At 43.9% G+C, this 25,721-nt stretch overlaps 1 protein-coding gene across 7 annotated transcripts in view; it reads right to left on the bottom strand.

The window, feature by feature from the left end:
* Positions 1-25,721, bottom strand: part of LOC132833450 (PH and SEC7 domain-containing protein 3-like) — a 439,179-nt gene that overhangs the window by 22,594 nt on the left and 390,864 nt on the right. For all 7 annotated transcript variants that reach the window (XM_060851749.1, XM_060851748.1, XM_060851750.1 and 4 more), the window contains one exon: positions 22,049-22,119. In XM_060851749.1, coding sequence (XP_060707732.1) covers positions 22,049-22,119 — 71 coding nt within the window. The remainder of the gene's footprint in view (positions 1-22,048; positions 22,120-25,721) is intronic.

The following is a 25,721-nucleotide window of genomic DNA, read 5'->3' as shown; positions in this document are numbered from 1 at the left end:
TGGAATATTCCAGTTGAAATCCCAGTCTGTGCTACATTATGTGGTCTCCGTTGGTGTTCAAATCACACAACATCAGGTTATAGTCTAACAGGTTCATTTGGAAGCACTAGCTTTTGGAGCATCTTCTTCATCAGGTGGCTGTGGAGCAGAATCCTACTCCACAACCACTTGATGAAGGAGTTACACCCGAAAGCTAGTGCTTCCAAATAAACCTGTTGGACTATGCCCTGGTGTTGTGTGATTTTTACCTTTGTCCACCCCAGTCCAACACCAGCACCTCCACATCAGTTGGTGTTGTAAGTATTGTCTTTGATATCACTGTGAGTGGAAATCAAGGGCTGAGAGATCAAGGAAAGATCAACCAGGCTTGCTGCCGTGAGTGGTTTCCAGTGAAAGGCCAGTACTGACATGATGGGCCAAATTGCCTCCTTCTGCACCATAACAATTCTGTGATTCTGTGGAAATGCAATGCGTGGGTGAGGGGAGTATGAGTCTTGACTGTGGTGGCTTCCATAGCCAAGTAGCTGCTGATAAGCACTATCTGGGGGCCCACACGAGTAACCTGTTACATGGGAGAGATACTAGAGGAATATATTCATGTCTTCAGGAAAAGGAGAAAATCATCACTTGTGGAAAGGAAATGGAGCAAACAAAAAGACCTTTGCAAAGGAATTGTTAACATAATGATGCAATATGAAGACTTGTTGCCATAGCTCATTCATCCCAAGAATAGGGCACATCAGCATTTGCTGGTTTAAACCTAGAGAACTGGATAGAGGTTACAAACCAGGCTATTTAACCAGAACAGACCATGGTGGCATTTATCTTCTACACACAGTTTTAACAATGTTTACCATGTTCCCAGGTGTCTGCATCCGATTTCCTCCACCCACCAACCCCTGAAGCCACATAACCATCTGAGTGAATGAATTTCTCCCACTGTCCTGAATGCCTTACTTTTTATCTCACATAATGACTGCCATTTTAGACCTTCAAATACCAACAATAATGGATGGAATTTAATCAGAGGAACGTGCGTCCTGGCGACAGGAATCAAAAGTGAGAGCCACTTCCACTCTAATTAAACATGCAGGTCAACAGCAGACTTGGGAGAGATGAGCGATTACACAGTGAGGGTAGGTATTCATCCAGTGGATCATTGTGCATGATGCAACTGAGAGTTCTGCCATATCTCAGACATGTGAGCACATGCCTTCATCCATGGAGAGGTTAGTGATCATTACCATATGACCTGTCTGCACTCTGACTTATACTCCATCACTCTACCCATGGGCTCCAAACAGCAGTGGTTAGCTGAGAGGGGGATGAAGTAACGGCATCTGATTGTGCCCCGCTTCCCCAGGGAGTGCCATCAGGTACAGAAAGGAAAAAGGAGCATGTGCTTCCTTTCAGGATAGCCCCAGATGAATGGCATCCCTTCACCCCCTTTCCCATTAACCTTATTACCTTCAGTAGGGAAGGGTGTAGTGGAAATGCCTGCACCAGTGCAAAACACTAAAGTTCTCAGAGGTCTAAATGTGCACCCTGTTGTCATCAGTTAATGAGACAGGGCACTGAGCGGACCTTAGCTGCTGATGTCAGGTATAGTGCCTTCAAGAAAACAGGTGGCAAAGGTGCTGTTAAAAAATAACTTGTTCAATGGAAATATTGCCTGTATATTGTTTTAAGTTATTACATGTGGATCATAATTATTTGTTGGTAATAATTTAGTCAGAGGACTAAATGCACTGTCTTGCAATTGCTCACAGTATGGTTTAAAAGATTTGATGAATACAGGGGGGGTGAGGAACATGTCCCTTACTGTGGAACAGACTGTGTGTGTTTCAATGTTTAATTAATGTCCACATTAACCCCCATTATCTACACACCAAACTGTAGAACTTTTGAGTTTATCTGGTCTTTCCTTACACGCATTGTCAGGAAGTTCCCTGAGATTACTCTTAACTGGGATAATCAAATCGTTACATATGCACTTTAAGGTGCATGTGCAGCAGCTGAATTCTTGATCACGGTAAGCAGGTTTATGGAAAGCAGATACCCCAGAGACTAACATTCACTGGCAAGTACATGAGATAAAGAGTCATTGAGTCACAGAGATGTACAGCATGGAAACAGACCCTTCAGTCCAACATATCCGTGCCGAGCAGACACCCTAACCTAATCTAGTCCCATTTGCCAGCACTTAGCCCGTAACCCTCTAAACTCTTCTTATTCATATACTCCTTGATCTTCCAGGAGGACGAGGTCACAGGTTCAGAAGTCACTCACAGACAGAAGCAGTCAGGATTGGCTCACATCCTAAGCAAGCAACAGAATCCTGGCGATGGAATGATGGTCCTGGAGGTACTCGGCTATTGGGCATATGACGTTGTGTCTGATGTCCCTTGTACTCCATGGTCCTGACATCTAGCAGAGGCTGACATGCGTTTGTGGCCTCTTCTTTAGCTTCATCTAATTCACCCACACCAGGAAAGGGAGGTCGCTCCTCCCGCTCATCCTGTTCCTATCATTCTCCACACTGTGTGCTGATACTGTGCAGAGTACGGTTAATCCACATACTTTCAGTGCTGCATACTACAGACTGTTCAAAGCCATAGAAGTGACCTGTTTGCAACAGTTTATTCATTGATGGTTGCATTGCACTAACTGTCCTTTCTGCTGAGCTCACTGGTGTCATGGACAGAATGGAAACAAAAAATGCTGGGGCCCTCAACAAGCCTGGCAGCATATGTGCAAGGTCCGACAGGTTCTGTTAGACGTGCTGAGTTGCTCCAGCATCTTGTTTTTACTTCAGATTGAGTTAACTGTGTGTGGAAGGCAGTTAATGAGGTGAGCACCACTGGTTCTCATGAGCCTAGAATGGCTGGGCAATGAGATTTTCTAATCCCCCCAACAGCAACACTCAAACCTCCTCCTACTCTCACTCCAACACCCTCATGCTTTGTCCCCTTCCCCTTGAACCTGCATTCCTGGCAGTTTAATCATCATTTTGGTGCAATTGCCAGGGACAGAAGTAAAACCATTCTCAATCTGAAATCCATCACAATCCGTCATCCCTGACTATTCAAATATCCACTTGTGTCCACTTTCTAACAACTTTGAACCTCCCACTTGACCCCGTAGCTAAGACAGCAAACATACCATCCTACCCTCCTGACCTTAACTCCTTGATTTTGACAGTTCTCCCCTGATCCTAGACCCTCTCCCATCATCAGTGATGTGGTGCTGAAATCCCTTCACTCAGACATTCCATTATCTCTGTCTCGGATTGGACCTTGCCCTCATCACACATTAACCTCCCCTTTTAACAGAGGATGCTCCACATGAGAGGCAGCTTCTTCATGCTGACACCCAGGACTCAATACTGGACACTCTGGTACCTGTCCTTTCAGCCCCACTGCCTTTTGGCATCTTTGGACTGGTTCCCACCCAAGACACCAGGCCCCTCCTGTTGTCCACTTCAAAACCACTGACCCTACCTGATCCCCTTTCTTGATGAACTCTAACCCTTACAGGTAGTTGCCCCTCACTCAAAGATCCCTCATGCCTCAATTGCTCTTGTCCCTTTGACCTTTCCTCCAAGCTAGCAGTCTCTTGCCCTTCCCTTTGTGTTGGGTATGTGTCACCATAGACCCAAATGGACAAATTGATTGGTGCACGCCCTCTTTGAAAGATCACGAGACAGAAGGCGCAAGGTTTTCTGTGTTGCTGAAATAATCCTGGAGATAGAATTTCACTGAAAAAGTTTCAAATGTGTATTTGTGGGATGGGGATATATTGAAAATAGGATGCTTGATCTGTTGCTGTAATGGCACCAACTTGGGATGGCACAGTGGTTAATTCTGCTGCCTCACATCGCCAGGGGCCTTGGTTTGATTCCACCTTTGGGCAACTGTTCTGTGTGGAGCTTGAGCATTCTCCCTGTGTCTGCGTGGGTTTCCTCTGGATGCTCCAGTTTCCTCCCACAGTCCAAAGATGTGCAGGTTAGGTAGATTGGCCATGCTAAATTGTCCATAGTGTTCAGGGATGTGTAGGCTTGGTCCTGATGAAGGACTTAGGCCCAAAACATCAATTCCCCTGATCCTCGGATGCTGCCTGCCCTGCTGTGCTTTTCCAGCACTACACTCTCCACTCTGATTTCCAGCATCTGCAGTCCTCACTTTCCTCCTGTGTAGGCTTAGTAGTCTAGCCATGGGAAATGTGGGGTTATAGGGATGGGGTAGGTGTGGACTAGGTAAACCATAAGACCTGCTTCCATGGTATAATATTTTATGATTTAACCTCAACACCTCAATCCACCATTGGAAAAATAATTTGGCTTCCACCACAGCCTCCTGCCCACCATGTTTCCCTCTCTTGTAGACCGAATTAAACAGAGCCCAAACTTATTTCTTTCTTAATCTTAAACATCTATACTGTAGTCCTTTCATGTTGCTCCATCAGCGATCCTGCTCTAACCAGTAAACTTCAACGTTGCCCATCTCTCTTCACACCAAAAACAGGACATATAAATCAACCAATGTAGCCATGGAAAATCCCTCCACAAACAGAGGTAAAAGTCATGTGCCAAGTATAGGGTCTTGTGGTGCAGTGGTAGTTCCCTTACATCTAGGTCAGAAGGTCCAGATTCAAGTCCCATTTGCCTCGTGGTGTGTAGTGACATGGCCAGGCAGGTTGCTTGAAACAACTATAAGTGGATGAGGAAGTAGTGAGGGTTTGACATTTCAAAATATTATCGAAATCGGATGCAAAGTGTAAGCGTTGTGTGTGTGTCTTAAACTCCGACGCACACACACAACGCCAGAGACCCGGGTTCAATTCTGTGTCTGCGCGGGTTTCCTTGGGGTGCTCTGGTTTCCTCCCAGAGTCCAAAAATGTGCAGGTTAGGTGAATTGGCCATGTTAAATTGCCCGTAGTGTTAGGTGAAGGGGTAAATGTAGGGGAGTGGGTCTGGGTGGGTTGCACTTCGGCGGGTCGGTGTGGACTTGTTGGGCCGACGGGCCTGTTTCCACACTGTAAGTAATCTAATCTAATCTTCACTACACAGCCTATATCACCTCGCACTCAGTTAAAGGCACCAGAAAATAGAACGTGCACACGTGGTTGGAAAAGTAAGGCTGAATATTATTGAGAGTATGTATCAAAATGTGGCTGAACATGAGGGTTGTCGTATGTGCTGGGTATGTGCGTAAACATGATTTTTTGGGCTGAAAAATATTGAATTCTCATTTACTCGATTGATATAGACACCATTATTCACAATTGTCATCTGCCAACCAATAGTCCAGGGAATTTGCATTGTAGTGTGTGTAACTTCTCAAGATCCTTACAGCATTCAGCCTGATATTGCACACACAATCCTAACCAGTTACAGTTTTATGAAGGTCCAGCATTACTTCTGTACCTCTATGAAGAAAATCTAGAATGCATTTCAATGTATTTTATAAATGTGACTAAAGCTGCACTTTATGCCCTGTGAATCTCAAAAACCGTTACTCTTTCACAGCACATTCCAAACATTAAAAAATGCTAAGTGCTTGTTTTTTTTCAATCTACTTTTTTCTTTTATAATCAAAGAACACTTACTGACATTAACTTCTGTCTAATGCATGGTAAGCCCAAATCTCCCATTGGCTGATATCCCTTTGCAGCTGTCCTCTGAACAATTAATTGTAATGCCCAGTTTGGTACATTGAAATACATTCCAGGTTTTCTTCATAGAGGTACAGAAGTAATGGTGGACCTTCATGAAATTTTAATAGGTTAGGATTGTGTGTGCAATATCAGGCTGAATGCTGTAAGGATCTTGAGAAATTTTCAAACAAGTATGCTGTTTTGGAAAATGTAGGGGGGGGGATGGATTCTCAGGGGAACGTAGCACGAACAGCCAAGTTTCTGGTATTGAGACTGGCTCTATTGCAATGAAGGGTACATCAGGTTCCAAGAGATCAACTGTGTTAGAGGACTCTCTAGTCAGAGGCACAGACAGATGTTTCTGTGGCCAGCAGTGAAAAAGCAGAATGGTGTGTTGCTTCCCTGGTGCCAGGATCAAGGATGTCTCAGAGAGTGTGCAGAATGTTCTCAAGGGGGAGAGGGGACAGCAAGAGGTCATTGTCCACATTGGAACCAATGACATAGGAAGGGAAAAGGTTGAGATTCTGAGTTTACAGAGAGTTAGGCAGGAATTTAAAAAGGAGGTCCTTAAGAGTAGTAATACCTGGATTATTCCTAGTGCTACGAGCTAGTGAGGGCAGGAAGAGGAGGATACAGCAGATGAACACATGGCTGAGGAGCTAGTGTATAGGAGAAGGATTCACATTTTTGAATCATTGGAATCTCTTTTGGGGTAGAAGTAACCTGTACAAGAAGAACGGATTGCACCTAAATTGGAAGGGGACTAAGATAATGGCGGGGCGATTTGCTAGAGCTGCTCGGCGGGATTTAAACAAGGGAACAGATCAATCTGAGACTGGTGCAGTTGAGAACAGAAGCAAGTCAAACAGTCAGGGCAGGCAGGGACAAGGTAGGACTAATAAATTAAACTGCATTTATTTCAATGCAAGGGGCCTAACAGGGAAGGCAGATGAACTCACGGCATGGTTAGGAACATGGGACTGGGATATCATAGCAATTACGGAAACATGGCTCAGGGATGGGCAGGACTGGCAGCTTAATGTTCCAGGATACAAATGCTACAGGAAGGATAGAAAGGGAGGCAGGATGGGGTGGGGGGTGTATTTTTGATAAGGGATAGCATTACAGATGTGCTGAGGGAGGATATTCCCGGAAATACATCCAGGGAAGTTATTTGGGTGGAACTGAGAAATAAGAAAGGGATGATAACCTTATTGGGATTGTATTATAGACCCCCTAATAATCAGAGGGAAATTGAGAAACAAATTTGTAAGGAGATCTCAGCTATCTGTAAGAATAATAGGGTGGTTATGGTAGGGGATTTTAACTTTCCAAACATGGACTGGGACTGCCATAGTGTAAAAGGTTCAGATGGAGAGGAATTTGTAAAGTGTGTACAAGAAAATTTTCTGATTCAGTATGTGGATGTACCTACTAGAGAAGGTGCAAAACTTTACCTACTTTTGGGAAATAAGACAGGGCAGGTGATTGAGGTGTCAGTGGGGGTACACTTTGGGGCCAGCGACATAATTCTATTAGCTTTAAAATAGTGATGGAAAGGGATAAAACAGATTTAACAGTTGAAGTTCTAAACTGCAGAAAGGCCAATTTCGACAGTATTAGTCAGAAACTTTCAAAAGCTGATTGGGGACAAATGTTTGCAGGTAAAGGGACGGCTGGAAAATAGGAAGTCTTCAGAAATGAGATGAGAATCAGAGAAAGTATATTCCTGTCAGGGTGAAAGGAAAGGCTGGTGGGTATAGGGAATGCTGGATGACAAAAGAAATTGAGGGTTAGGTTAAGAAAAAGAAGGAAGCATATGTCAGGCATAGACTGGATAGATCGAGTGAATCCTTAGAAGAGTATAAAGGAAGTAGGAGTATACTTAAGAGGGAAATCAGGAGGGCAAAATGGGGGCATGAGATAGCTTTGGCAAATAGAATTAAGGAGAATCCAAAGGGTTTTTACAAATATATTAAGGACAAAAGGGTAACTAGGGAGAGAATAGGCCCCCTCAAAGATCAGCAAGGCAGCCTTTGTGTGAAGCCACAGAAAGTGGGGGAGATACTAAATGTGTATTTTGCATCAGTATTTACTGTGGAAAAGGATATGGAAGATATAGAATGTAGGGAAATAGATGGTAACATCTTGCAAAATGTCCATATTACAGAGGAGGAAGTGCTGGATGTCTTGAAACGCATAAAGGTGGATAGATCCCCAGGACCTGATCAGGTGTACCCTAGAACTCTGTGGGAACCTAGAGAAGCGATTGCTGGACCTCTTGCTGATATATTTGTATCATCGATAGTCACAGGCGAGGTGCCGGAAAACTGGAGGTTGGCTAACGTGGTGCCACTGTTTAAGAAGGGTGGTAAGGACAAGCCAAGGAACTATAGACAAGTGAGCCTGACGTCGGTGGGTGGGCAAGTTGTTGGAGGGAATCCTGAGGGACAGGATGTACATGTATTTGGAAAGGCAAGGGCTGATTAGGGATAGTCAACATGGCTTTGTGCGTGGAAAATCACGTCTCACAAATTTGATCGAGTTTTTTGAAGAAGTAACAAAGAGGATTGATGAGGGCAGAGCGGTAAAAGTGATTTATATGGACTTCAGTAAGGCGTTCAACAAGGTTCCCATGGGAGACTGGTAAGCAAGGTTAGACCTCACGGAATACAGGTAGTAGCAGCCAATTTGGATACAGAACTGGCTCAAAGGTAGAAGACAGAGAGTGGTCCTGGAGGGTTGTTTTTCAGACTGGAGGCCTGTGACCAGTGGTTTGCCACAAGGATCGGTGCTGGGTCCGCTACTTTTCGTGATTTATATAAATGATTCGGATGTGAGCATAAGAGGTATAGTCAGTAAGTTTACAGATGACACCAAAATTGGAGGTGTAGTGGACAGCGAAGAAGGTTACCTCAGAATACAACAGGATCTTCCTCAAATGGGCCAATAGGCTGAGAAGTGGTAGATGGAGTTTATTTCAGATAAATGCGAGGTGCTGCATTTTGTGAAATCAAATCTTAGCAGGACTTATACACTTAATGTAGGGTCACAGGGAGTGTTGCTGAACAAAGAGACCTTGGAGTGCAGGTTCATAGCTCCTTGAAAGTGGAGTCGCAGGTAGATAGGATAGTGAAGAATGCATTTGGTATGCTTTCCTTTATCGGTCAGAGTATTGAGTACAGGAGTTGGGAGGTCATGTTGTGGCTGTACAGGACATTGGTTAGGCCACTGTTGGAATATTACATGTAATTCTGGTCCCGTTCCTATCGGAAAGATGTTGTGAAACTTGAAAGGGTTCAGAAAAGATTTACAAGTATGTTGCCAGGGTTGAAGGCTTTGAGCTATAGGGAGATGTTGTACAGGCTGGGGCTGTCTTCGCTGGAATGTCGGAGGCTGAGAGGTGAACTTATAGATGTTTATAAAATTATGAGGGGCATGGACAGGATAAATAGACAAAGTCTTTTGCCTGGGGTGGGGGAGTCCAGAACTAGAGGGCATAGATTAGAGTGAGAGGGGAAAGATATAAAAGAGACTTAAGGGGCAACTTTTTCACGCAGAGAGTGGTACATGGATGGAATGAGCTGCCAGAGGAAGTGGTGGAGGCTGGTACAATTGCAACATTTAAAAGGCATTTAGATGGTATATGAATAGGAAGGGTTTGGAGGGATTGGGACCGGGTACTGGCAGGTGGGACTAGACTGGTCAGCAATGATGGGTTGGACCGAAGGATCTGTTTCTGTGCTGTACAACTCTATGACTCTACGACTCTAATTTATACGGAGTGCAATGCAAATTCCCTCGGCTGTTGGCAGATAAGAGAAAACTGTGAATCATGGTGTCTATGTCAATCCAGTAAATAAGGTAACACTATTTTTTCAGCCCAAAATGTCAAGTTTCCGCATGTACCCAGCACATACGGCAACCCCCCTTGTTCAGCCAGTTTGATACAGACACTCAATAATATTCAGCCTTAATTTGCAATCACGTGTGCATGCCCTATTTTCTGATAGTTATAAACACTCAACCAAGACTTGTACCTGAAACATAAATACACATCATGAATGTAATGATCCTCAGAACTGAAATAAAAGCAAAATACTGTGGATGCTGGAAATCTGAAACACAAACAGAAAATGCTGGAGAGTAGTTCAGGAGGTCTAGCTCAGGGTTAGATAGGGTAGACAGTGAGACCCTTTTTCCTTGGATGGTGATGACGAGCATAAGGGAACATAGCTTTAAATTGAGGGATGATAGATATAAGACAGATATCAGCGGTTGTTTCTTTGCTCAGAGTAGTAGGGGCATGGAACGCATTGCCTGCAACATTAGTAGACTCACCAACTTTAAGGGCATTGAAATGGTCATTGGTTAGACATATGGATGAAAATGGAATAGTGTAGGTGAGATGGGCTTTGGATTGGTTTCACAGGTACAGACGCCCAAAGAGTCTGTACTACACTGTAATGTTCTATGTTCTAGACGCATCTAAGAAGAAAGAAATGTTAGAGACAGTTAATGTTTCGAGTCCAATGTGACATTATTTCAGAACTGGATGTCTCCCCTGAAGACAAATCATTCTGAACTCAACAATGCTCACTCTGTCTCTTTCTCCCTCTCCACAGGTGCTGCGAGACCTGCTGAGTTTCTCTCCAACATACTTGATTGGTTTCCTCAGAACAGACTCCGGAAAGTTCCACCCACTTCTAACTTGCCTGACTAACTGTCCTTAACTTCTCTCTCTCTGTTTTCTCCTTTCTCACTGATTTGTAACCTGCTGTGCTATCCTTTCCCCTAACTCCAATCTCTTTAATCTTCTCCAATAATTTTCCACCTGGAACCTTCTCAATGGCTTTGTTAAAACATCTATAATGCTCTGCACCTCATGGAAATTTAAGAGTTTGAAGTGGTTGTCAAGTTTATTACTGTGTAGCTATAGAAATAATAACCTGGGTTTGTAAGCCTTATTTTTATATTATATTCCAAACACATAATAAAACAAAAGCAATTCTATTGGACTCATTGTAACTGGTGTATAATTCCACTTAAATGCAACACAGGGGAAAAATAAAGAGTCAACCTGCTCAATAACAAATCATATATACACATCCTGAACGGTTCTCTCCAGAGGAAATAACTTAGCCGCAGAATTTGTTCTGTCAAGAAATATTGAGATTCAAGAAAATCTTGACGCCTTCTGGATAATAAATATCTTATTTTTCTCCTCAATCTTGTTGGTGCAACACCATCACTGGGGCAATATGCTATCCTTCTTCTCTTTGGCAATCTGCAGTTTCAATCAACTTTAATGGCCCCGAATGTCAACAAGGAAAGCAAGTCCTACCCTGGGACTAGCTGGTAAAACTTTTAACAGCAGATGCCAGCACAACAATCTGGAATTTTACTCAATCCGGTCATGAAATCAATCATATTTGCACAACCTTGAAGCAAATAAATTGCCACTGAAGTAGCTCTGCATACTCTGTTTGGCTTCATTGCCACACCATCTCCCTGCAGGGAGCTCCACACCAAAGAAAAATGACAGCAATTGCCTTATGGCCATTAGAGAAAAATAAATGTGTCTGCTTGCTTACAAAATCTTTTTGATGTTGCAAGTCATGGTCAGCCAATGTACTGCATCATTCAACAACTGGTTGCCAGAGGGAAATATTGGTAAGGACCTATTGAATGTTGGTAGATGCAATATACGCACTGACAAAGCCACAATACTGCCAGGTCGCGGTCTGGTTGCACCTACCGGGTCTCAAGTGTGATGGAAGTGGGGAGCAGTCTAAAGATACAAAGTGTAGAATTGCCCTTCCCTCCTCCTGTTGCAAAAGCAGCCTTATTGAGATGCGGTTCATACCACACATGACTGAAATGTCACCTGTGGTACCTTTAAAGGAGAGTATAGGAAAAGTGAGAACTCGTGCATTATTTATATATACAGGTAGCAAGACACATCATTAAGGCTGCTAAAGAATTCTATGCAATTCTAGGCTTTGTCAAGGCATGGAGTAGAAATGCAAGGACTTGAAAGTAAACCTTTGTAAATTTGTTAGGGCTCCACTGGAATATAATGCCCACTTCTGTACTGTACTTTAAGAAGGATACCAAGGTGTTGGTGCAGAGGTTTACTCAGATAATAACATGGATTTTGGATGATACTTATGTGGAGAGACAAGAGAACCTGAGATTGTTCCACCAAAGGATGCAAAGGGTTATGGGAGGCTAAAATTGTCATGTATTTTGATAAAGTTAAAAATCACAGTTATAGTCCAACAGGTTTCTTTGGACGCACTAGCTTTCAAAGTGCTGCTCCTTCATCAGGTGGTTGTGTGATGAAGAAGCAGCGCTCCAAAAGCTAGTGATTCCAAATAAACCTGTTGGATTATAACCTGGTGTTGTGTGATTTTTAACTTTGTCCACCCCAGTCCAACACCGGCACCTCCACATCATGTATTCGATAGTGTAGGTCGCAGGAAAGTGTACTGCGACTGGTGGGAAGATTGGTTATCAGAGGACACAGAGTTATGAACTGGAGGGAAGAGATGGAGTTTTTACTCTTGAAAACCAATGATGATGATCAGGAGTACACTGCCTGAAAGGGGATAGAAACAGATTCTAAAAGGAGTATTAGATCATTGAAGAGGAAACATTCCATGGTGAATGAAGAGGGGGAATGGAATTAACAAGGCATCTGTCCACTGAAATGTCTCTGGCTTGACAGGCCAAATGGCCTCGTTCTGTTGTGTAGAGTTCCATGAAGTGTTCAGTGTCCATCTCCTGGTTTCCCATGTAAACATGGTGCTCAGATATCAAACAATTTCTCTTTCCATGTCCTAAAGGGTTGCTAAAACAACAGGCGTTGTGGGGGGAGGTGAAGAAGAGGAGGGGGTAGGAGATTCAAGGAGGAGAAGGGAGAGGGTCCTACAGTGTACATGTGAGAGGCCCCTCACCATTAGAATTACTTGCCACACTTGTATAACAGTGCAAATGCACAGACAATAAAAAACAGAGATAGAAAATGAATCAACCATGATACTTAAGTGAGACATGGCAGATGAAATTTAATATGGGCAACGTTAAGGCATGGAAGAGGGAAAGCACATGTGAAAAGCACATTTAGCATCAATGTTGCTGAAATCGCCAAGTTGCGAGTGTGTTCTTCAGGGTAATGATGGCAGATACTCAGCAATGACACTCTGCAGCAACAAAGAGATTCAAACAGCAAACAGGTCAGCCCCAACAACATGCTTCAAGTTGAGAGGGAGAAGCAATCGGACCAAGTTGTTTCAAAGGAAAGGGACACTTGATGAGCAAATGTTTGCTCAGCCACTCAGAGGCTGCATGCAAGCCATTCTGGAGCATTGACCACTCCTTCTGGAATTCACAGCTAGACCTCAGAGGCAGGTCAAACTCCAAGGAATGTAGTTGATGGGATCACTACAAAGGTATGGGGCAGCCAATTTGCTATGGGTTCAGGAAGGGTTTTTGGGAATTATTCCTGGTCATGATCCCAATCCCAGCCTTCTTCTGGAAGGTCAGAACAAACATGGAATGGATACTTGCAAACAAGAGTCCAGGCGGCTTATTCACTCAATGAAGAGACCTGTGTCCAGGCTACTGATGAAAGACTGACTGGAATTTTGCAGTTGATCTGTGGGCTATCCCAGGGTGAACGGGAGCACAGACAATGATTGGAGATGGACTGACAGCAGTAGGCTACAGGGTGAAGGGGACCTGACTCGGTATTTCAGGATCACTTTCAACCCCATGGCACTCCTCATCCTGCCAGATGCAGCTACCATTCCTACTGTGCCATAGCTGCAGTCGCCAGCCCCATGTCGGATATTTAATTGACCGCCAAGTGCACCAAGCCCCTAAGTGGAACATTCTGTCCATTACTTCTTCTGGTGGATGAGTTCAGTAAAGAGCATAACAAATAGAAACAGGATTTTTCTTTCTCCTTGTTTCCAGCATTCATTGCCCATCCCTAGCTGCCCTTGAGAAGTTGGTGGTGAACTATCTTCTTGAACCACTGCAGTCCATGTGCTATAGGTAGACCCACAATACTGTTAGGGAGGGAATTCCAAGATTGTGACCCTGTGACCGTCCAGGAGATGGTGATACAATTCCAAGTCAGGATGGTGAGTGGCTTTGAGGGGAACTTGCAAGTGGTGGGGTTCCCATGTATCTGCTGCCCTTGTCTTTCAAGACGGAAGTGTCATCAATTTGGAAGATGCTGTTTGAGGATCTTTAGTGATTTCTGCATGAAATCATGAAGCACTTTTACCACAAAAGGTGGTGCAATCGGCCACTGTCCTCCCAGCAAGGCTGCAGATGCGAGGACCATTGGAGATTTCAAAGTAAGATCAGTGAATACTTTAATAGATAAATAATAGCCAGGCATATGGAGCTAAAGTGGGTAAATGCTGAGTTAGGTGGTGATGGTGGTAATAATGGAAATGTCACTGGGCAGGCAAAGCACTTTGGACACAGGTTCAAACATCGCCTTGGAATTTAAATTCAATTAATAATAGAATTGAAAACTAGTCCCAATAATGGTGAGGGTGAGTCATCGACTGTGGTCAAAACCTATTTGGCATCACGAATGATGAGGGAAATCTGCCATCCTCCCCCTCAATCCTGCCGTCTGGACAACATGTGACTCCAGATCCACAGCAATGCCTTGGAAATGACCTAGTCTGTTCAAGGGCAGTTCGGAACAGGCAACAAACGTTAACTTTACCAGTGATGCTCACAGCCTGTAGGCAAATGGGGAGGGGGAGGGGGAGGAAGGAGCAGACTTAAGAGGTAGCATGGACTACGTCTGTTCCTACATTCCTCAACAATAGAATAGGACGGCATGCAACTGTGGAAAACTCACTGAATGACATCGCTTCTCAGTGGGCTGTTCTGGCTTTGCTCTACACGTTCCCTACTGAAAGGTGAAACTAGGCACAGGTGCCAGCATTCACAGTGCGTACTTGCCCAGCAATCTGCTGCACAGCCTGTCATGCCAGCAAACTGTGCCACACCACTATGACTGACTAATACCGTATACATTTTCAATCAAGTCCTCTACAAATCTGATTAGCAAAATGAAGCTGGCTTCCATGCCAGAGACAGCCGCAGTAGTTAAATTCACACCCGCAACATTCTCTGGTTCTACAATGCAAACTATTTATGCTGTGTTCAGACATTAAATGGGCTTAAAAAGGATTCCAAACACCAACACTAAACTGATTTCAGTGCCACCACTGATTAACAGAATTAAGTGGATTGTACAGTTATGCATCTGCAACTGGACTTTAGCCTTTAATAGTTTGTCATCATTATTTACACACCAATAGAAGTGAAAAGCAATTTATTTGGTGGCTTGGGCTGATCAATTCTTGCGCTTTTAGTGATTTTGCTGGTGGTCAATACTTTGCTTCAACCTCCAGTCGATCTGTGGGATGCCAGGGGATTGGCAGCACTGTAGATGGCTAGCAGCGGTCTTGCAGCGGCATAGTCAGAGGTGGAGATAGTTCACTAGGACCACTGTGAGATTCCTTTCATCCCTGCCACCACCACAACTACCTGTGCTTGGCTGCAGGTACAAGCTCATCCAAATTCCAGTCAATCTGACATGTTAATTGTATCGATTGTGGATCTCGTTGTAGCTCTGAGAAAAGTTGGCGCTAACATTTTCTACAGTCTCTCAGGCTGAAAGAAATCCTCTCGCTAATCCTGGATCTACGCTGAATTAACAGCGACTGACTGTGTGGAGTTTGCACGTTCTCCCCGTGTCTGCGTGGGTTTCGTCCGGATGCTCCGGTTTCCTCCCACAGTCCAAAGATGTGCGGGTCAGGTGAATTGGCCATGCTAAATTGCCCGTAGTGTTAGGTAAGGGGTAAATGTAGAGGTATGGGTGGGTTGCGCTTTGGCGGGTCGGTGTGGACTTGTTGGGCCGAAGGGCCTGTTTCCACACTGTAAGTAATCTAATCTAATCTAAACAATTGGGATCCAATATTGGACTCAACAATCCTGCACTAACAAAGGGGAAGTGGGTGGTGAAGAAAAATCAGTCAGTGCTCTCACTGTCCTATTGGAAATGTGAGGTCGATGAAAGGGGAAAGCAAGACCTGTCTCTGTTGTGATGCCCCACCAGGTTGAGTGGCCTATTATCTTGTGCTCTCAACACTGAGCAAAGTACACCCAAGAGAAAAATGAAGGGAAGGAATGGGGAGAGATTTATTTTGAAAGAGAGTATGAAAAGAAGTAGTCCATTCAGCTCCTTGATTCCACAAACATATATGAGCATCTTACTTATGGAGCTCCAATACAGTTTTCAGAATTTTGTTGCTTGGGCTTGAGAAAGTGACTTGACACATGGAAAAGAATAACCGATTTCGCACATTCTGCTCCACATCTTATTTTCTTGAATGATTATTTTCCGTTACTCCTTCTAAAAAATGTTTTCTCCTCATTATCAAAAGGCCTAACTCCTCCCAGGATAGACTTTGCGAAAATACCTCACATATGCTATGAAGGATCATGCGACTTGTCCCTTAGATTGCTCAGTTCTTCAATGTGACTAGGTTGAGGACACTGATTATTTTCTTTGAGTTTTTCAGAGTGAGAGGTTGAAATAACTCCACAGAGATCGGTGTCCTATCACCAAGTAGTCTTTTATTTACAGGGGAGCAGCACTTGACACTGCTCCAGCTCCCTCAGAGCCAGCTCTCAGAGTGAACAGAACCTCTGACACTCCTGTTTCTGTGTGTCAGCCAGGGCTCTCTGAATAGACCAAGTTAACAGCCCCAATCAGCGAACACATATTCTATAAAGGTCCACCTGGCTGGCCTCGTTATAATCACTACATCCTTCCCACCCTACATCCAGTTCCTCTGACTCAGCCTTGGATATGGGTGGGTGTACCAGACTGCAGCCCGCCTCTTAAACCCAGAGTGTCTTGGAAGAAATCCATCCTCTTTGTCAGGAGGGGTAAAGGCATTGAGGCTATGACATCTGCTGTGCCCTTCTCAATCTCAGAGGTTTCTTTGATGCTCGATGGACAGGGGAGAATGCAAGGGTTCCAACAGACTTTCTGTCTGTTCCAGAGACCAGCTATGTTCTGCTCCTGCCCCATTTGCGAGGTCGCAGCCTTCATACGGTCCACGTGCTTGTTCAGGACTGTCTCCCCTACCCGAACTTTGTACGTCCCACGTTCTGACCTCACACCAGCCGTATGCCTCTGATCCATGCAGGGCTGTTCCCGTGGCTTCGGCACTAAACTTCATTCCCTGAAGTAAACTGCCTCTCTCGCTTAGAAGAATCTTGGATTGGGCATTAGCGTTCCTGAGGCCATTTCAGGCTCCCCCCTCCAGGTCCGGGAAGATCAGATTTAACCTGGAGCAGAGTCTTCTCCCCATTAGTAACTCTGATGGAGCATGTGGGGAGTATTGCAGCAAGGGAGGTGGTCCAATAATCAAATAGGAACCAGGGCAGTTTGGTATCTAGTGAACATGTAGGCTGTTTCTTTTAGTGCGACCATTAGACGATGGATGATATGGAGCTGTCCTTATATGCCTAATGCCATTTGACTTCAGGAAATACTCAAATTTCCTGCTGGTAAACAACGGCCCGTTATCTGTGACCAACACTTCCAGGAGCCTGTGCATTGCAAAAGGTGCTCACAGCTTTTCTATCTTTGTCCCTGTGTTTGATGAATGAACTCTATGTCCATACAACCACTTTGAGTGGGCACCCACAATGATTAAGAACATTGAGCATTGACTAAGAAAGTGCCTGCATAATCGATCCAGGATTTATCCGGCCATTCCTAATCGGGGGGGAGATGCTGGCAGTACATTTTGGCCTCGTTGGCACCATGGGCACTGCCCCATCAACACAGCTATGTCAGCATCAACCCTGGCCACCAGACATACCTCTTGCTAACATCTTCATTTTGGATAGCCCTGGATGACCCTGGGAGAGTTCAGCCAGTGTCTGGCAGTGACCTTGGCTTGGGAGAATCAGTCTTGCTTCCCCATAATCACAGGCCGTCCTGTACGGTGATCTGGTCTCGCCAGGTCCAAAATGGTTTCCCTTTTGTTGCCCCCATTACTACAAGCTGGTTTCGTTTTGCCAGGACCAGATCTTCTTGTGTTCACAGCCTGATACTGTCAGTGGTGACTGGAAGCGTGCCCAGAAAGTTTCAAACCAGAATGGACTCTTCAGTGGTATTACCACTGGCGGTGTATCCATCAGTGGGAAGCGGCTAAAGCATCGCATTTGCTACTTGACCTCCCGGATGGTGTTCCAACTCGTAATTGTACACACTTAGAGTGACAGCCACTGCTGAATTTGACCTGAAGCTGTGGGCAGCACAGCCATGTCCTCTTTGAGTAGTCCTAGCAGGGGTTTGTGGTCAGCTGTTATGACAAATTTATGCCCATTAAAATGTTAATGGAACTTTCTCACATTAGAGATGACCGTTGAATCTTCCTTCTTTATCTGGGCTTATGTGTGCTCTCCATCAGCCACAGTCCAGGAAGCATATTGTATTGGGTGTTCCTCTCCATTGGGCCACCTGTGAGCCAATACTCCCCCAATACCGTGCAGGGAGGCATCGCAAGTTAGCACCAGATCTGCCTTGGGACCACAGCGGACCAATGCCTTAGACAACGACAGCCACTTCTTCACTATGAGACCATTTCCAAGGCTGACCCCTTTTTCAGTAGCAGATGTAAGGGTTCCAGGGTGGAGGCCAGGTTACATATGAACATTCCATAATAATTCACCAGGCCAAAGAAAAGACTCAAGCACCAGTACCAGAAAGGGAGCAGGGCCACCTTTCATCACCCTCACTTCATCATCCAATGGTGTAACCCAGTCTTGTTGACCCGTTAAGCCCAAGTAGCTCACTTGGTGTGCTTTTAACTCAAACATTTCCCTTCTAAGGCATTCACACACCTAGAAGAAACATTTAAGGACTATGTTCAATTCCTCTAAGTCCTCTTTATTGGCCTTCCCTATTATTAGCATGTCATTCAGATAAATGGCAGCCTGGGATAGACCTTGTGAAACGTTCTCTATCATCAGCTGAAAAACTGCACAAGCTGATGATACCCAAATGGCAGTTTCATTTACTGTTACAAGCCCTCATGGGTATTGTAGTATACTTCCAGGAATCCTTATCTCACCATAACTGCAGTACTCATGGCTTGTACCCAGCCTTGTGAAGCCCCTGCCAGCTTTGTGTATAAGTCCCCCATGCTAGGGATTGGATAGTTATTCAACAGTGAGAAGCAGTTTACCCTTTATTTAAAAGCTCCACAAAGGCAAATCAACCAATTAGGCTTCACAATCAGTATAACTGGTGCTGGCCATTCTGCCAACTGGACTGGTTTGATGATCCCACTCTCCATTCTGCCTCCATTTTGCCACTAAGGCAAATGGCACTGGGAGGGCCTGGCAGGATCATAGAAGTGCTTCCTGATCAACTTGCAAGGTGGCCAAGGGTTCTTTGGAAATCCTTAAACCTTCCTGAAAAACCTCCAAGAGTTCAATTTGGACTTCATTCAGGCAGCCATTTTCTAACTGAAATATTTTGAGCCAATCAAGGTAAATCCCACTCTTGTCACACTTAAGTAACTACATGAAGGCCATTTCCTGTCACCTATTATTTATTTGTACAGAGTAATTGACACTGGTTTGGCTTCCTCAGAGCCAGCTCTCAGGGGAATAGAACCTTTGACACTCTAGTTTAGGACTGTCAGCCAGGGGTCCCCGATTGGACCAGGTTAACAGCCCCAATCGGGGAACTCTATGACATCCACCTGGCTGACCTCCTTCATATGGAGGTGATCTTATTAAAACATGCAAAATTCATACAGGACTTGACAGGGGAGATGCAGGAAGGACGTTTCCCCTGACTGGGTGTTGTGGAAGCAGGGAACACGGTCTCAGAATCGGGGATCAGCCATTTAGGATTGTGAAGATTGAATTTCGTCACTCAGGGACCGGTGAATCTAAGGAATTTTCTACCCAGAAGATTGTGGAGTCATGGTTATTGAGTATCTTCCAAGACAAATTTTGATAGGATTTCCAGACATTAAAGATAGCAAACCATAAGAAAATAATGAGAGGAAATGTTATTGAGAAGGAAAATCAGCCATGACCAAGTTAAATGGTAGCACAAGCTTTAGGACTGAGTGGTCTACGACTGCTCCAATTTCCTTTATCCAAAGAGCGAGTGCCTCAGGATCTAACCTCAGCCCCAAAGCTATAATTTACACTCTGCAAAGTATTGTTGGACTAAACATTCATGGTAACATCAGCCAGTACTGGAATTGGTGTGACACCACATCACCAACCAGCCAACCAACCGACTGAGCTAACTGGCCCCCAATTTATTGTTCGATAAGTAATGTATGGCCAGTAAGTTTGCAGATGACATCAAAATTGGAGGCACAATGGACAGCGAAGAAGGTTACCTCAGATTACAATGGGACCTTATCAGATGGGCCAATGGACCAAGGACTGACAGATGGAGATGAATTTAGATAAATACCAGGTGCTGCATTTTGAAAAGGCAGATCAGGGCACGACTTATACACTTAATGGTAAGATCCTGGGGAGGGTTGCTGAACAAAAGTCCCTTGGAGTGCAGGTTCATAGCTCCTTGAAAGTGGAGTCACTGATAGACAGGATAGTGAAGGCAGCGGTTGGTACACTGGTCTTTATTGGTCAATGCATCGAGTATAGGTGTTGGGTGATCATTTTGCAGCTCTACAGGACATTGGTTAGACCACTTTAGGTATATTGTGTGCAATTCTGGTCTCTCTGCTACAGGAAAGATGTTGTGAAACTTGAAAGAGTTCAGAAAAGATTTACAAGCATGTTGCCAGGTTGGAGGGTTTCAGCGAAAGGGAGAGGGTGACTATTTTGGGGCTATTTTCCCTGGAGTATCAGAGGCTGAGGGGTGGCCTTATATAGGTTTATAAAATCATGAGGGGCATGGATAGGGTAAGTAGACAAGTTCTTTTCTTTGGGCTGGGGGAATCTAAAATTAGAGGGCATAGATTTAAGGTGAGAGGGGAAAGATTTAAAAGGAACCCAAGGGGCAACATTTCTACACAGAGGGTGTTGCATGCAGTAAGTGTTGGAGGCTGGTACAATTCTAACATTTAAAAGACATCAGGATGGGTTCATGAGTCGGAAGAGTTTAGAGGAATATGCACCAAATGCTGTCAAATGAGACGAGATATCTGGTCAGCATGGCCAAGTGGATCAAAGGGTCTGTTTCTGTGCTGCATGACTCTATGACTGTAATGCTTTTACTACCACTGGAAATCTGCTGGTCGTTGTTTAAGAAATATAAGGGATTCAGTGATCGCTGCAGTGAGGGAGCATTTATGTACTGGGTGAAGGGTCAGGACGTAAATCAAGAAAGGATGGGGGAGGGGAAAGAAAATGGAAAAATGCATTCTCAGTGATCAAAACCAAGGTTGACAAAACTTCCTCAACAGAAATCATTCTGAAACTGTCACCATAATTCTGGCTTGAGAATAGGTGCAGTCCCACAAATTTGCTAAATTTAAAAGATTTAAATTGAGAACAGTTCCCAGACAGAGGAAATAACGTCAATGCATCAGATTCATACTCTCCTCTCAGTTAATCCCATTTAAACTGGCTTGCTCCTCAAAATAATCAGCCTGCAGCAATGATTATTCATTGTCAATGGACCATTGCTTTCCAGTTGAGAAGTGCCATTGTCAAGTGCTTCTCCAGAAAGATTTCTTCAGTCAATCATTGATTTATGATGACATTAACCTCTTTGTAAAATTAGTGCGAGGCATACGTTGAACACTGTGCAAATGATCAGAGATGAAAAAGTGCCTGCTTGCTGTTCTTTCATTTAAAAGGCAAAGTTAAGCACTTCCCAGAGTTAAAATCCCAAGTAAGCCAACAGTATGAAGTAATGGAAGTAATCCTTTTCTCTCTGTAACCATTAGATGTATAATATTATAGATTACTGAGTTGGCTCTGCATTCATCCCAAGGTGACTAATTGCACAAGGAAAGGGAATCAGATACTAGAATGGTCACAATACAGCCACTTGAACTCACAGATCAGACAGAATTGACTCTGTTAGCCTATTATTCTAGCACACCATAAATTAGAATGGAGGAGCTTTATTTGCCTATTGTGGCTTTGGTATTTTGCCACCAGCAGGTGTCAAGACAGACACCATGAACGTGACAGCCCTTACATTGCTACATTTATTGACTCCTTAATCAAAGTGATAAAGTCACTTCACATTTACAGGGTAATGTTCTGCAATTGAATGTCAGGGATGAATGTCACTATCAGATTTAAAGCTGGCCACGTTTTGAATTACCTTTTGCAAGTAAAGGATCATGCCTTTCAGCACAGCGTAAAATGTCTTCCAACCTCTTTTGCCCCTGGGAGCTGCAATGAGAGAAATCAAACATGAGTAAGGATCAGATAGAGGTGGGTGGCTCGACAATCAGTACAGATGACATTGCTCTGGCTTTGCCAGCATAAACAGGATGTGCTCAAGGAGGTAACAGTCCTTTTTGGAAGCAGTCTCAAAACCACCGCAGAGAAAACAGAGTGCAGAAAATGGATGATTTGAGAATGACTTAAAGAAGTATATTCCGGGAAAAGACACCCACATTGTGCAAGTGCGCATTTCTGACTGGAATGCTGACAACTAAATGATAGAGTATGCAACTACAAAAGCAACTCATCATCAGAGGTGAATACTAGAAATGTGAGTGGTCAGTATTTGGCTCCAAGTATTGAGTTGATTTGCAAGTGTCTTGCATACATGCACAGTTGGACATTCTCAAAATCCTGAACCAGGAGATTAAATATAACTCTCCAAATTAATTGCATTCATTCATTTTGCAAAGTTGGCTTCTAATTATTTTTGAACTGGGTGTTCTTTTTATATATGGATTGCCAATTCAAAGGAAAGGTAGTTGCATAGATTAGAGCAATTCATAAAGACAAACAAGTCTTTAATATTCAATATAAACCAAATGACTTGGTATTAATTTGCCTATGCCAAAATGATAGCATCACTCTCAAGGTTATCATTTTAAAGAAATAGAGATCAGTAAACTAGATGAGCATGGCCTCCAGATGTCCTCGGGACGTCTCAATGCACTTCACCACCAACAACAAATTTTGAAGTGGAGTCATTAAATGCACAAAATTGTGGGCTTTCCGCAAAAGTGTCTCCAAAACAGCCTATCACCTTGTGCCTTTCTTCAGCTGTGGATTACTATGGCCATGTAATTGTAAAGGTAATCCAGAAACTCTCCCAGAGTTCTCCGGGCAAGAGGATCTGTTACTGGATTTTAATACAAACTGAGGGTTTGGCTAAGAGAAAGAAGGAACCATATGTCAGATACAGACAGGAGAGATGAGAGAATCCTTAGAAGAGCATAAAGGCAGTAGGAGTATACTTGAGAGGGAAAACAGGAGGACAAAAAGGGGACATGAGATAAACTTTGGTAAACAGAGATAAGGAGAATCCAAAGGGTTTTTATAGATACATTAAGGACAAAAGGATAACTAGGGAGAGAATAGAGCCCTTCAAAGATCAGCAAGACAGCCTGTGTGAGGAGCCGGACAGATGGAAGGGATATGAAACATTAGTGCTTCCTGTGGAGAAGGAGATGGAAGATATAGAATGTGGGGAAATAGATGGTGAAATCTTGAAGTGTATCCATGTTACAGAAGAGGTGGTGCTGGATGTCATGAAATGCATAAAAGTGGATAAATCCTGACGACCTGATCATGTGTACACTAAAGCTAGGGAAGTGATTGCTGAGCCCCTTGCTGAGATACTTGTATCATCAATAGTCAGAGGTGACATGCCGGAAGACTGGAGGTTGGCTGACATGGTACCACTGTTTAAGAAAGGTGGTAAGGAAAAGCCAAGGAACTGTAGACCAGTGAGCCTGATGATGGTAGTGGGCAGGTTGTTGGATGGAATTCTGAAGGACAAGATTTACACATATTTGGAAAGGCAAGGACTGATTAGAGATAGTCAGCATGGCTTTGTGCATGGGAAATCATGTCTCATGAACTTGATTGAGTTTTTTGAAGAAGTAACAAAGAGGATTGATGAGGGCAGAGTGGTGGACATATCTATATGGACTTCAGAGAGGCATTCAAAAAGGCTCCCCATGGGAGACTGTGAGCAAGGTTAGATCTCATGGAATACAGGGAGAACTAGCCATTTGGACACAGACCTGGCTCAAAGGTAGAAGACAGAGGGTGGTGGTGGAGGGTTGCTTTTCAGACTAGAGGTCTGTGACCAGTAGAGTGGCACAATGATGGGTGTTGGGTCCACTTACTTTATAGAAATTTATACAAATTTGTCATTTATAGAAACGTTTTGGGTGTGAACATAAGGAGGTATAGTTAGTAAGTTCGCACATGACACCAAAATTGGAGGTGTAGTAGACAGCGAAGGTGATTGCCTCAGAGTATAACAGGATTTTGATCAGATGGGCCAATGGGCTGAGAAGTGGCAGGTGGAAATTAATTTAGATAAATGTGAGGTGCTGCATTTTGGATATGCAAATCATAGCAGGACTTATACACTTAAATGTAGGGTCCTCGGGAGTGTTGTTGAACAAAGAGACCTTGGACCTTCATCGTTCCTTGAAAGCGGAGTCGCAGGTAGATAGGATAGTGAAGAAGGCATTTGTATGTTTTCCTTTATTGGTCAGAGTATTGAGTACAGGAGTTAGGAGGTCATGTTGTGGCTGTACAGGACATTGGTTAGGCCACTTTTGGAATATTCCGTGCAATTCTGGTCTCATTTCCTCTCAGAAGGATATTGTGAAACTTTAAAGAGTTCAGAATAAATTTACAAGGATGTTGCCAGGGTTGGAGGATGTGAGCTATAGGGAAAGGTTGAATAGACTGGGGATGTTTTCCCTGGAGTGTTGGAGGTTGAGGGGTAACCTCATAGAGGTTTATAAAATCATGAGGGGCATGGATAGGATAAATAGATAAAATCTTCTCCCTGGAGTGGGGGAGTCCAGAACTAGATGGCATAAGTTTAGAGTTAGAGTGGAAACATATAAAAGGGACCTCAGGGGAAACTTTTTCACAAAAAGGCTGGTACTTGTATGGAATGAGCTGCCAGAGGAAGTGGTGGAGCCTGGTAGAATTGCAGCATTTAAAAGGCATCTGGATGGGTATATAAATAGGAAGGGGTTGGAAGGATATGGGCTAAGTGCTGGCAAGTGGGACTAGATTAGGCTCAGCGAACAGAACCACAACAACGAGCACCCGAGCTACAAATCTTCGCACAAACCTGGGGCTAGATTAGGTTAGGATATCGGATTAGCATGGACGAGTTGGACTAACGGGTTTGTCTCCATGCTGTACATCTCTTTGACTCTGTGACATCCAGAATACCATTGGTGAAACACCCAGATGGCCAAAGATGCATTCAATGAGATTACTCCATATCTGTAAGGGTCTGTGCATAAGTTTTGGGGTTTGATCTGATAATGATTATGCAAATCTATTCAATTAACAATTGATCATTTAAAGGCACAGAACAGACAATAGCCAAATTAGATTAGCCGTCATTGTCACCAAGCTCTGTTTCAGGATACTGATTGAGAGGATGATTATCTAACCTCTGGGTCAATGTGGTGCATTGTTTGTGTACTGTGCTCAGAAATGAAGCCAATTCAGAATTTGTGGCAGATGTTTTATATTTTCATTGAACTCATGGAAGATAAAGTAGCAATTTGAAATACAAAAAAGAAGACAGACTCTTTCAGTTGTTGACCAAAAGCAGAGAGTTTGTGTGGGAACAAGTTTCTTGTGGATGGGAATGTGGGAAGGGTTGGGAATGGGGAAGGGATGAGAATGTGGAAAGAATGGGAATGGGGAAAGGATGGGAATGGGGAAGGGTTGGGAATGGAGAAAACATGGGAATAGAAAGGGTTGGGAATGTGGAAAGGCTTGGGAATATGGGAAGGCTTGGGAATGTGGGAAGGCTTGGGAATGTG

This window comes from Hemiscyllium ocellatum, chromosome 36 (assembly GCF_020745735.1).
Source record: "Hemiscyllium ocellatum isolate sHemOce1 chromosome 36, sHemOce1.pat.X.cur, whole genome shotgun sequence".
NCBI lineage: Eukaryota > Metazoa > Chordata > Chondrichthyes > Orectolobiformes > Hemiscylliidae > Hemiscyllium > Hemiscyllium ocellatum.
The sequence above is the reverse complement of the archived record's forward strand: the minus strand, read 5'-3'. Positions and strand labels throughout refer to the sequence as shown.